Raw genomic sequence first — 12,300 nt, forward strand, 5'->3', positions numbered from 1 at the left:
ACATAAATCTGAGCCTAAATTTCTTTTATAAAATTTTCAATATTTAATTCAGCAGTTTGTCTAAAGCTTGATTTCATAAGCGTCCTTCCTCCACTTTTTTCCAATGTTCAATTCTGGAAAAACATAATTGTTGCATTAGTGCATAGTAGGCTTTTCATTTATTTATGTATATCAAATTTAGTGGTTTTGAGTCAAAAGAAATATATAGTGTATTCCTCTAAAACCCCTATTATGTATAACTTATATTACAAAAATTCTGGTCCCGCCCCATCCCCCCAAAGAAATTCAGATGACATAACTTTCTGGCTTTCACAGAAGCTACAGCCCCGAGTGAGTGAGACACCAGAGTGACAACAGAACTGGGGTTCAAAGTCATCTCATAACAGTGAGTGCACATGATTTTGTTTTTATAACCTCATCATGCTGCAGTAAATCTGAAGATACAGTTTAGTGCCTCTAAGCTCTGCTTCTCCATCTACTGCAAGTTGAAGAGGCTGTAATGACAGCTACAGTATATGTAGCTTACAAAAAAAAATCTGTGAACATTTTTAAATGATGCATTTCATTCCAGCTTTTCCCTGTTTGTTGTACTTTTTAGAAAGGTAAAGCTGAAATATGTATGTTTCTTTAAAAAAATAATGATTTTGCGAGACAGGTAAAAATGTAATAATAATAACAATAAAAACACTGATGTTCAGTTATTCTCACGGGCTAGGTCCTCTTAGTAGGATCCAATCAGATTCTTCTGATGTACAAAGGGGGAGCAAAACTTGTGTGAACATGAACTGATCTGAGTCCTGTACGCTCAAGGGCACAGGCACCAATCCAACCCCTCAAGGCTATAACTGTATTGTTTACCTTTTTCCTCCTCTGTTGTGGCTTTTGCATTACCCTGACCCAGCTCGTTACCAGCTCACACCGCATATAAAGAGAAAGCCCTGCAGAGGCAGCTCCAATCACTGTCGTTGGGTTTGTGTGCCGGTTGTTTTAAATCTGCCTTCTTATGGATCTGATCTCAGCTTGTGACCGGGCGATGACTCCTGTAGGTTTGGACGACATGGTGGCAGACCTGGCCACCATGTCCCCAAACGCTACTGCAGTGGGATCACCAGGCATCTTAGTGGCAACCAGAGTCCTAGTCCTGCTCACATGTATGTTGCTGGTTGCTTGGAATCACACGGACAAGAAAACTGTGCCTGGTAGGTTTAATGATTTTGCAGTTTCTTACTTTTTGCAGTTACTACTTTAAACTCCTTGCTGAATTTTGGATAAGCTGAAATACATCCATTATTATTTACCACAACAGGTCCTTCATTCTGTCTTGGTTTGGGGCCACTTCTTTCATACATGAGATTCATTTGGACTGGCATTGGAACAGCCAGCAACTACTACAACAACAAATATGGAGACATTGTTAGAGTCTGGATCAACGGAGAGGAAACACTTGTACTCAGCAGGTTGGTCATTTCTGTTAATGCTGCTGATTTAAGTTACCAGTCAATCCAAGTGCAAATTGATCATTTGTAGGTTAATTTTGTCTTTTTTTACCATAAGGGCATCAGCAGTTCATCATGTACTAAAAAATGGACATTACACTTCACGTTTTGGGAGCAAGCAGGGACTCAGCTGCATCGGCATGAATGAGAGAGGCATCATATTTAACAACAATGTAACTCTTTGGAAAAAGATACGCACTTATTTCACCAAAGGTAACATTTTAACCCCATTCCAGACTAACTGATTCATCCAGTTACTTCAGAAGCAAAACATTTGACTAATCTGAGAAGTTTGGTGTCAGCCCTGACAGGTCCTGGCTTGCAGCAAACAGTGGAGGTTAGTGTCTCTTCTACGCAGACTCACCTGGACAACCTGGACAGTTTAGGTCATGTGGACGTCCTCAGTTTGCTGCGCTGCACCGTGGTCGACATCTCAAACAGACTCTTTCTGGGTGTACCTGTCAATGGTAAGTGGGCATGCATTAGTCTCTTAAATTATGTTATCCTACCAGAAAATTCTGAGCATCAAACACTAAATTTCCTGCATACTGGTGATTTTTTTATGCAGCAATCTGTGCCTCTCGGCATTATTTTATGGTGTAATTGACTTTTAATTTTGTCAAATGCACATATTCTAAATATTGAGGGCTTCCCCTGCATCCCATCCTTAAATCTGCACCTATGTGTCTGTGTGTATACTGTGTTCCTGATGAATTTGTGTTGACTGTGTCTAGAAAAAGAGCTGCTGCTGAAGATTCAGAAGTATTTTGACACATGGCAGACTGTGCTGATCAAACCAGACGTTTACTTCAAGTTTGACTGGATTCACCATAGGCACAAGACAGCAGCGTGAGTCCCTCCATCACGTTATTATTCATTCATCTTCAGACAGAAGCTCACCTTTTGTTTTTCTTGACTGAGTTCTTCTCTTATAATCAACTGTGATATATCTGTCAACACACAGCCAGGAGCTGCAGGATGCCATAGAGACTCTTGTGGAACAGAAGAGGAGAGAAATGGAACAAGCAGATAAACTTGACAACATCAATTTCACCGCAGAGCTCATATTTGCACAGGTCAGTCTGGAGGATTTGAATCACTGCCTTTTCTGTTTGCAGAGTTCTTCAATTTTAAGGAAAAGCCCAAATAGCTTGTTGCTTTCAGCTCTTACTCTAACCTATATGTCAGAAGGCATCAAATGGTCACATACAGTTTTTCTTCTGCTACATAACGCAGGACAGCTTCCTCACATTTGTGTGTTTTCAGAACCATGGTGAACTGTCCGCTGACAATGTGAGGCAGTGTGTGTTGGAGATGGTGATCGCAGCCCCGGACACTCTGTCCATTAGCCTCTTCTTCATGCTGCTGCTCCTCAAACAGAATCCAGGTGTGGAGCTGCAGCTGCTGCAGGAGATAGACACTGTTGTAGGTAAGTGAGCTGGGAGAATCAAGACTTTAAGAGACTATCACCGATGAAATATAGTAGATTAAGAGAAAAAAATGCTACATTAGGCGAGTGTTTCAATGTAATGACATTGTGACGGTCTCGCTGCAGGTGAGAGGCAGCTTGAGAACAGTGACCTTCAGAAGCTGCAGGTGCTGGAGAGCTTCATCAATGAATGCTTGCGCTTCCACCCAGTGGTGGACTTCACTATGCGTCGAGCCCTGTCTGATGACATCATAGACGGCTACAGGGTACCGAAGGGCACAAATATCATCCTGAACACAGGCCGCATGCACCGGACAGAGTTTTTCCACAAAGCCAATGAATTCAGTCTGGAAAACTTTGAAAAAAATGTAAGTAGATGCATTTTTTTGGGGGGCAAATTAACATCCTATATAATACTCTGGCACTCAAAAATGTAAGATAAAAAATAAGTTAGTCAAGTCAATAGATTAATTCAACATTGTGCAGAGACGTGCATAAACATACCATACTAGGCTTAAGTTGGAACAATTTTGGACATTAATTTGCTTTTTTTTTTTGCTGGTTTAAAGTGGGAAAGTCTTGGTTGAAAAAAGGTCACGTACTGCTGTGCAGCAATCAGGATTTAACATTTGAATTAAAATCCTATGACAGTTGTTTATGAAGCAGATTAGCTACATTTTGTGTCAAATTTTAACTAAAAAATATAACATAAAATTTAGATATAGATAGATAGATATGATATGATTCATTATATACATAAATATTCATTATATGAAAATACTTGCCCTGAAAGATTTTTCAATTACACTGACTATCTCTTACCTCCGTCTTCCTTCAGGCTCCGCGTCGTTACTTCCAGCCATTTGGCTCGGGCCCTCGCGCCTGCGTTGGCAAACACATCGCCATGGTGATGATGAAATCCATCCTGGTGACGCTGCTCTCCCAGTACTCTGTTTGCCCCCATGAGGGCTTGACCCTGGACTGCCTCCCACAGACCAACAACCTCTCCCAGCAGCCTGTTGAGCACCAGCAAGAGGCCGAACATCTTAGCATGAGATTCTTACCCAGACAGAGAGGCAGCTGGCAAACACTCTGACTCTGACCTTTAGTTCAACCTCCAAATTTACGCATATATGTGATCTCTGTTACTTTTGTATTATCTCATGGTTGTATAAAGCTTTATGTTTTGGTGTGTATTAAAATCTATTTTTATTTGAACTGTTTTGCATTATATGAAATGTAAGTTTAGAGATGTGAATGCTGAAATAAATGTAAATTATTGTAAAATATTGTGTGTTTTTGTCTTCTTTGGGTTGTTTTCTCATTTTTCCTGAATGCAATTATATATACATATATATTTACACTACAAAATATTTGAAGCATTTTCCAAAAAACTAACTCTGCATGTAAAAATCCTTCTCTTCTGTTTTTCTTTTTATCTCCTACGCCAACACAGTTTGTAGTTCAAGCCAACAATTTGTTTGATTTCATTTCAACTGTTAATCAATTATTTAAACCCAAATTCATGTCCGGCCAGGGACTACAGATTGAAACTGGTTCATTCTGGCATATTTACAGAAATATTTATTATTATGCACTTCCCCTAAGAAATAAACTGAACAAATGAATAGACATATAAATAGATATATAAATATACACTCCTATTTTTAAATACATTATCATATATACACTATTGTTTCCATTTTCTACACATTAAGCCGCATTTTGGGTGTGAAATGTGCGTATAAATTGTATATTAATACAATCAGAACTCAGCATTTTATGACACAAAAAGAAACGAAAAAAACCCAAACAGACATTTTTTTTTAGAATTGTGTAAATTAAGAGTAAAGTCCAACTTTAAAATGTCAGAGATAAAGTGAGTGAAAAGAAACTGTATCACTTACCTTTTCTTCTCTTCTTGTGTTTGCAAATACTGGTCAGGAGAGGGCACTACAACACATAACACAATTATTTATGAGCACAGTCTGAATAAAACAACCAGTCTGTTCATTGTGTTCAATTACTCTGTCTCTGGTCAAACGTGGCAAAACATTTCACACACAGATGTTTCAATTCGCACTGCTTCCACTCTCTAAACACCAGGACCACTCAATGGATTACACTGCTGCAGCTCTGACTGCAAACATATTTGTTTGATTGTGTGACTAGAAACAGAGATGGAGATACTGAGGAAGAAACTAACAAAAAATATACATGTAGTCAGGGATTTTTTTTAGTTGTTTCTCCAGAGATGTCAACTATCAGCTGTGCTATCAGTGATGCAAGAGAGTGAAACATCTAGAATAAGTGCCTCGAACTCAATTTCACTGACACACAGCCACCAGGGAGCTGCATGTGCTGATTGCAGTGAGATGAAGAGAGTATGTCAGGAAAAACACACACACAAGTGCTTCGTAGGCTAATCAATATTTGCAACAGAGCATTTCATCATCTCAGCAACAAGTCTGCAGCATGTGTGTCCTGTAACAGAGTGAGGGTGCGCACGCTGTGTTAGAGTCAGCTTTGAATCTGAAGCTGGGTCATATTTATGTTTTATCGCTCTATAAAATGTTCATCTGTATGTATCGCAGGCTGTTTGTTGCAGGTGTCCTTGGATGTTTGGAATGACTCACTATATTCTCATTAACCTCAGTCTTGTTACCTTCCTCCATCAAGATTCAAATCATCTCAAGTACACTGCAGCAGCCCTGACTGCACTTTGTAAAATGGTTTTTTGTAATTCATCAGGAAAACAATCATCTTCACAATAATCTCCATCATCCCTATAAATCTTTGCACCTCTGCTGAGAGTGAAAAGGGGATGAAGTCATTAAAAATGGATGTAAATAGAACAATTCTGGAAAATAAATCAAGCTGGATATCCACTGAATCAGGTGATGCCAATTTTGTCTCATACGCCGCCTGTTGCTCTCCTGTTGGTTTGTTTTTAGACAGCCAAGAAATCCTTAAGATGACACATTGTCAGTCTGCTTCTGCTAATAAAGGATAAGTAAGTCACTACTCTGTAGAGACGGCTGTGGTCAACTACTCAGAAAAATACGTCTTTTCTTAACACTTTTCTTGACCTCAATGTAAAATGTCACAAAGTCAAGATGTGAAAAAAAATTGTAAGGATACTGAAAAAGACAACTACGGTGCTTAGAGAAATCCAGCTGCACTTACACTTGGCTCCATATTTGTGCAACGCCGGATCTACATGACAGTTCTTAGGTTCTGGACATGGACTGTTAAAAGTGCATCTTAGATATTTTGCCTAGTGCAGTCTTATCATGATGTTTCAGATTATATTTAAATGTGGACAATCTGAGGAAAATACTATTCATTATCAAGGTTAATGAAAGAATAAACAGGCTGTCAGCCACAAAAGTGAAAAAAGGTCGTCACATCCACCCCTCACCCTCCTGTCCACTCATATTTGCCTACATGAATCCCAATTAGTATGGTTGTATGAAAATAATTGTTACATTTGTGCAAGATGGGCACAATGTTTATTTTCATGAATGGGCAATGATGCACCATTTTAAATCTTATTGCCTCAAAGAACTGTGGGATGGCATGTTGTTAAGGATGATCCAGTGTATACTATTCCAAGTAGGAAAGCACTGAAGCACCTTTCCTTTACTGTTCGAGTTCGACCAGCTCTTATCGTGGCTGCCACTTAAATATTTCCATTTCATTCAGTTAAGCTGGGCTCATGTTTGCCAAAGACTTACCGGTGCAAGCTTTGTACACGAGAAACCTCATTGTATCTTTTGCGTTGAGCCCAAAGGCTCTGAAAGTTGTGGCAGTGCTTTGTCGTACACCTATGAATTTTTGGAACTTGGCACGCACTGCACATGATATGCTTTTCAGTTCAACACAAATGTTTTTTAAGGAATTACGTGCTGAGCAGTTTCACCTGTCCAGTACTTGAATCAACATATTTATAAGTAGGGATGTTATCTATCCATCCATCCATCCATCCATCCCTACAGCTTTTCATTGAGAAACCAGGGGCAGTCAAATGGCCTTAAATCTTTCAAAAGAAATAGCCCACTACAACAGGGAAAGGCTTTTTGCCACAGGGTGCGGAAGAACATGAGATTGCTGCAAAAGTGAAAGGTTGAACTGGAGGATACAAAGCAGTAATAGTTGTTACCTAGAGGTTCAGTTACATTCATAATTCCAGTACACAAATGCAATATAAGGTGATACATCAGTGTTTACTACTGTTGACAGACAGACTATTTTTCCTGTAATGTTCTTCCAGTAACACTCCTTTGACTTCTTGCTTATCCATCGAATATTTTGTTTGCATGTTTGCTGATGTTTTAATGCATATTGCAACAAGCAGCGCATTGAGCATAAAACGCCTCTGTGGATGCTGGTAGCTCATGCACCATCTATGGATGATGAACACCCAAACAGGTGGATCAATGGAGGTGGTAGGTAAAGTTTAAAATGATTATAAAACCATGTATTATCTGTATCAGTGTTACTTTTAAAGTGCAGCTTCCAACAACATCTGTCACATTTGTTAGCACCTACTACAGTGTAGAGTAGCTTCAGGGTAAAAATATGCCCTAATTATCACTTCCTCAAGTAAAGGCCTAATACTGTTGTTTTCAATCACCATCAGTATCTATCTCTCTATCCATCCCTCCATCCATTTTTACATTTTGATAAATTGTCTCTGATCTACTTCACTGTATAATTTTAGCTGAGTTGTATTTATAGTAAACAAACCAGAATAAGGGTCTGTAGCCATGCTAGCTGCTCTGAGCTAAATGCTGCTGCCCTTTGCAAGTAGACTCTGCAGTAAATAAGTTTGTCTTTTTGCTTTTTATTTTTGTTTTTAGTTACTGGTGTGTTACGTGTGGTGTCATGGATGGAACAAAAGGTTCAGAAACAGCAAAAAGCTGCATGGAGGCCAATGAAAATGTTACAGTGGTTACATTGTATACCTGGTACTTATTCAGTCTCTGTCTCAAATTCAGTGCTGAGTAGATTTTGAACAATGTTCGAGCACTGCTTGGATGCAGACAGATGGTATTTTGTGGCGGCCTGTCATTACATCATGGCAAAGGGGCTCAAATTATTGCATTCACCCAGGTGTTATATTTCCATCACTGCTGATTTAGCCGGAGCCGCTAGATACCTGTGACTACTGCAAACTCATTTGACCAGGGAGTGAAAAGCAACTATAACATTTCCCATTCAATAAAATAGCCAGTCTGTTAGTGGAAGTAAGTAGATTTTTGTCCAGTGGAAAATGGGCTTTAGTTGGACATGTTAGCATGGTGAAATTTGCTAACAAGCACTTTACAAAATGTGGAAGCTTACATCTTACCTGATGAAAACCCCAACCAAGTTATTATAATTCAATCTTAATGCTGCAAAGTCTGCACCACATGACATGTGCCGAGTCATTTGCTACAGATATTGCTACTGGATTTTTTTTGCCATGTGACACAGTTGTTGAGATATTTCACTAAAAACCAAAAAATGTCTTTAAAGTAAATGTATTCAATCATAAGTTTTTTGGCTGTCAAGATCCAGACAGTTTCAGAAGCGTAGTGGAGAAAATGGGGAGAGCTCCAGTATACAGAGTGCATACTGAGCTAATGTGATTCCTCAGGCTCCAAACTGTGGGATACCAGGCATCTGCTAAATAGATCTGTGGTAGCTTTCAATTCAAGTCTACAACTGGGGGGACTGCGGTGTGTGTGTGTGTGTGTGTGTGTGTGTGTGTGTGTGTGTGTGTGTGTGTGTGTGTGTGTGTGTGTTTTTTTTTAGGAAATATTTTAAAAAGGGAATTGAATAATACTTGTGGTTTCAAACCGTGTCAGCATTGCCTGCTTCTGGCAGAAATATCATCTGTGTGTCGGTCACAGTGCAGTTTCATTATGCAAGTGTCTTTTAAAGTGAGAGTTTTCACACTTTGAGACACTTTTTACTATTTTAAGGTAGAGCACCTTAAAGATGCACATGAAATATGAATATTGCAAATCTACGACATGGAGGTGCTTTTTACTTGGACCTGCGAGGGGCATTACTTTATCATAACAGCTTGCCTTGCAGAATCTGATGCACTTCTTTGAAATATTCAGTCTGTTCTTCCTCTTAAGGAAGTCCACAGTTCTTCATTTGTGGTTTTTTTTGCCTGTCACGTGATGTATATTTTCCGTCTCGTTCCATTTATTTCTATTGCTCCATGACAGATTTGTAGAGGCAGGATGCCAGACAGCTTTTAAAATAACCCAGACGTAAGAGCCTCGCAGCAAAAACTTTAGACTGTCCTGCCTCGCGCTCTGATTGACAATCTGATTGATTACGTGCTGTTTACTGCCCACAAACACAAACACACAAACACACAAACACACACACACACACACACACACACACACACACACACACACAGACACACAATGTTGTGCTAAAATTCTCAAATGCCAGTAGCCATATTGTCTCTCTGTTTTAGTCCCCTGCTGGATTACTGCTTCATTAAAAAAGAGCCTTGGTTGCCATGGAAACATCTACCAGAAAGGGTAAACTGGCAATGTACTCATCTTTCTACATTGTCGGCACGTTGTCAATGCAAATTGTACCTCCTACAGTTAGTTTTCCATGCTGTGAGACATTTGCTTGTTTTCTCAGAATGTGCGCTTACGTTAACTGATTTTACAGCAACAATCCTCTTAATACTAATCGAATCATAATAATTGATCTAGAAGTGACTCTCTCTCATCAGGCCGGCCCGTCTGAAGAAGCCCAGACAGGAAGGCTCTCTGCCAGGAAAGGCAGTGGATCACAAGGAAACTCTCACTTCATGGCCTTTTCATGCGGCCTGCTTTGCAAAGTCAGCTCATTTGTTTCTCATTGAACATCAGAGGAGAGCGGTGGCGCTCATCATTAGAGGAAGCTCCTCTGCTTCTTCTTCTTTTCCTTCTTTTAGTCCTCATTTTCTGCTTTCAACATGAGCCAGCCTGGAGGTTTCGGTTTGAGGCTACAACGTTTGGTACAGCTGCTACTCTTTACATGCATGCTGTTGTTTCCCTTCTGTTTTTGCCCGTCCATTTAACTGTCAGCACCAGACAGTTTGGGTTTGACCGGGAAAGTCATGGAATTAAAAACATTCCCAAAATGTCCATAAGAAAGATTCACTTAACATTGTTCATTATCAGTGGTGGAAAGTAACTGAAAGTACAAGTGCAATTTAAGAGCAACTGTGCTGTATTTAAATTTTATTCTATTACTCACCTATTACAACTTTATAGTATTAGATGTGTTTTTTTATGTGCTCAACCCACACAGACTTATAAGTAGGGAAGTGCACCAACATTTGTATTAGTGGGTGGAACTCAAGCAGCAACCTCTCAGACTGAAAAATCAAGACAATGCAAAAGTGCCAGAAACTGCTTATCTTCAGATTTCCACTTGAGGCTGTCTCCTAAACTGAGCAAATCCCCACAGACACGCCAACACGTTCTCATCATTCATCATAATCTCATTCTCAGTCATTACATATTGCCGCTTTGCAGTGGACTAAAGTGGACTGCGTCTACAGATTACGCTCTAGGTATCTTTCTGCGTCTGCTACAGAGGTTCCAAGATGCCTTTACTGTGATGTCAACACAAGCACATGGTGGGATTATGCTGCACATGATTATGTTCAAGCAACAACAGCACATGGCAACCCATGGTGGAATGTCAACAAATGCACATGCAGGCGATGATGGTTAGGTTTATGCAAGAGAGGTTAGGTTTAGGGGAAGGGGCACATGGTAAGTTGTAGTAAAAAAAAAGTCATATTCACACATGAGACAAAACACTGGACTTCCCCATGAAATTCCGTTGTTTGTGGTTCCTCCTGCCCGTCCTATAGGTGCTCTCACTTCTTATATTACATCATTACTACAAAAACACAAGCATATAGTGGGATTACACTGCACCTGGCAACCAACACCAGGATGTCAACAAATGCACATGCTGGCACCGATGGTTAGGCGATATTAGGCAAAAGGAAGCCAACAATGGATTTCCACATTAAATTCAGGGGTTTGTTGGACCCATCCACTCCAACAAATCTGCTACAAGACAAGTTTCAATTCCTTCAACCCTTACAGAACAGGCATATGACCCCACATCCTAATACTTTATTCTGTTTCACGCTTCCTCTATTATACTTTTACTCCGCTACATCTATTTAATGATTACAGCTACTAGTTACTGGACTAAGAAACTAATTTTATTGGTGTCGTAATGGCTAAAAAGCATCTTTGAGTTTCTTGAAAAGTACTCTATAAATAAAATGTATTATTATTATAATTAGCATTATTATTATTATTATTAGTAGTAGTAGTAGTAGTAGTAGTAGTAGTAGCATTAGTAGCAGTAGTAGTGATATTTTACAACCCAAATTAAATACAATGTGCTGTCTTGGTAAACTGGTGCCTCTAAATTGCCTCTAGGTATGATTGTCAGTTTGAATGGTTGCCTATATTCGTGCCAGCCCTGTGACATCAGATTGTGACCTCAAGAGTGCACCCTGCCTCCAGCCCAATGTGAGCTGAAAGGGCTCCTGACCCTTGTGACCCTGCAAGCGATGGATGGATTTTACTACCCAGCGGTATAAAATGAACTTAACATTAATTTTACCCTCACCAGCTACATTAAATTACTGCTATCAATTTATCAGTAATAGTAAACGTATACTATAGATTATATCATGCTACTCTAAAATGGGCCATTCTGCATAATAACTACTACTTCTGATTTAATCATACTTATGTACCAAATTAAGTAAGACTCTGAAAGCAGGACTTTTACTTGTAATGGAGTACTTTTTTGCTTTGCAGGACTGGATATGAATTCTTTTTTCACCAGTGGTCGTTGTGCCCTATTAGTGTGGCGTGGTTGGTTTGTCCTATCATGCAAGGACCCAGTGGATTTGACAGTAGCTTGTAGTTACACAAGCAAAAGTACTTATAAACTTAATGCCCTCACATCACAAGGGCACATTTTATGGAGATGCTGATGCCAGTTATTATGTCAGAAACTGAATTGCAGAGGCTTAGCCAACACTCAACAGCTCATTTGCAAAGTCCACAAGGACTAAAGTGTGCTCAAGAATAATATTCTGTTTTAATTTCATACATGAGTTCTTGTAACTTTTGATTAAAAGAAAATTGAAGTACTTTTCAAAGCAAACCAAGATTCTGTATCTTATGTATATGCTTCTCTGTCTCAGGGATATAGCACCATATTAGAAGTACACAGCTTCAATACTAGAATCAAAGTAGCTCAGCTTGTTTTTGAGTACTGTGATATCATTTTTGACACTGCAATATTGCAGAGGAGAGAATGTGCAAA

The 12,300-nt window shown here is 39.4% G+C and overlaps 2 protein-coding genes across 3 annotated transcripts in view; one reads left to right on the plus strand and one right to left on the minus strand.

Moving 5' to 3' along the window:
* The window catches only part of gldn (gliomedin), a 49,859-nt gene that overhangs the window by 12,591 nt on the left and 24,968 nt on the right, over window positions 1-12,300 (minus strand). The window contains exons 6-10 of one of the 2 annotated variants that reach the window (XM_088075637.1): window positions 4,833-4,878; window positions 3,748-3,941; window positions 2,747-2,900; window positions 2,397-2,488; window positions 1,861-1,954 (exon numbers count right to left, since the gene is read on the minus strand). The gene's annotated coding sequence lies outside the window, so the exon portion shown is untranslated. Of the gene's footprint in view, window positions 1-1,860; window positions 1,955-2,396; window positions 2,499-2,746; window positions 2,901-3,747; window positions 3,942-4,832; window positions 4,879-12,300 lie in introns of those variants that run through there. The other variant, XM_088075642.1, reaches the window with a different exon arrangement.
* cyp19a1a (cytochrome P450, family 19, subfamily A, polypeptide 1a) lies at window positions 975-4,038 on the plus strand. Its single transcript, XM_042492203.2, has 9 exons — window positions 975-1,199; window positions 1,307-1,457; window positions 1,555-1,709; window positions 1,799-1,963; window positions 2,231-2,345; window positions 2,461-2,572; window positions 2,763-2,925; window positions 3,052-3,293; window positions 3,764-4,038. Exons 1-9 carry the CDS (start codon window positions 1,004-1,006, stop codon window positions 4,019-4,021), a joined length of 1,557 nt encoding a protein of 518 aa, XP_042348137.2. The 5' UTR covers window positions 975-1,003; the 3' UTR covers window positions 4,022-4,038.

The sequence above is a fragment of the Plectropomus leopardus genome, chromosome 1 (genome assembly GCF_026936395.1).
Source record: "Plectropomus leopardus strain MGB_pleo_1.0 chromosome 1, ASM2693639v1, whole genome shotgun sequence".
NCBI lineage: Eukaryota > Metazoa > Chordata > Actinopteri > Perciformes > Serranidae > Plectropomus > Plectropomus leopardus.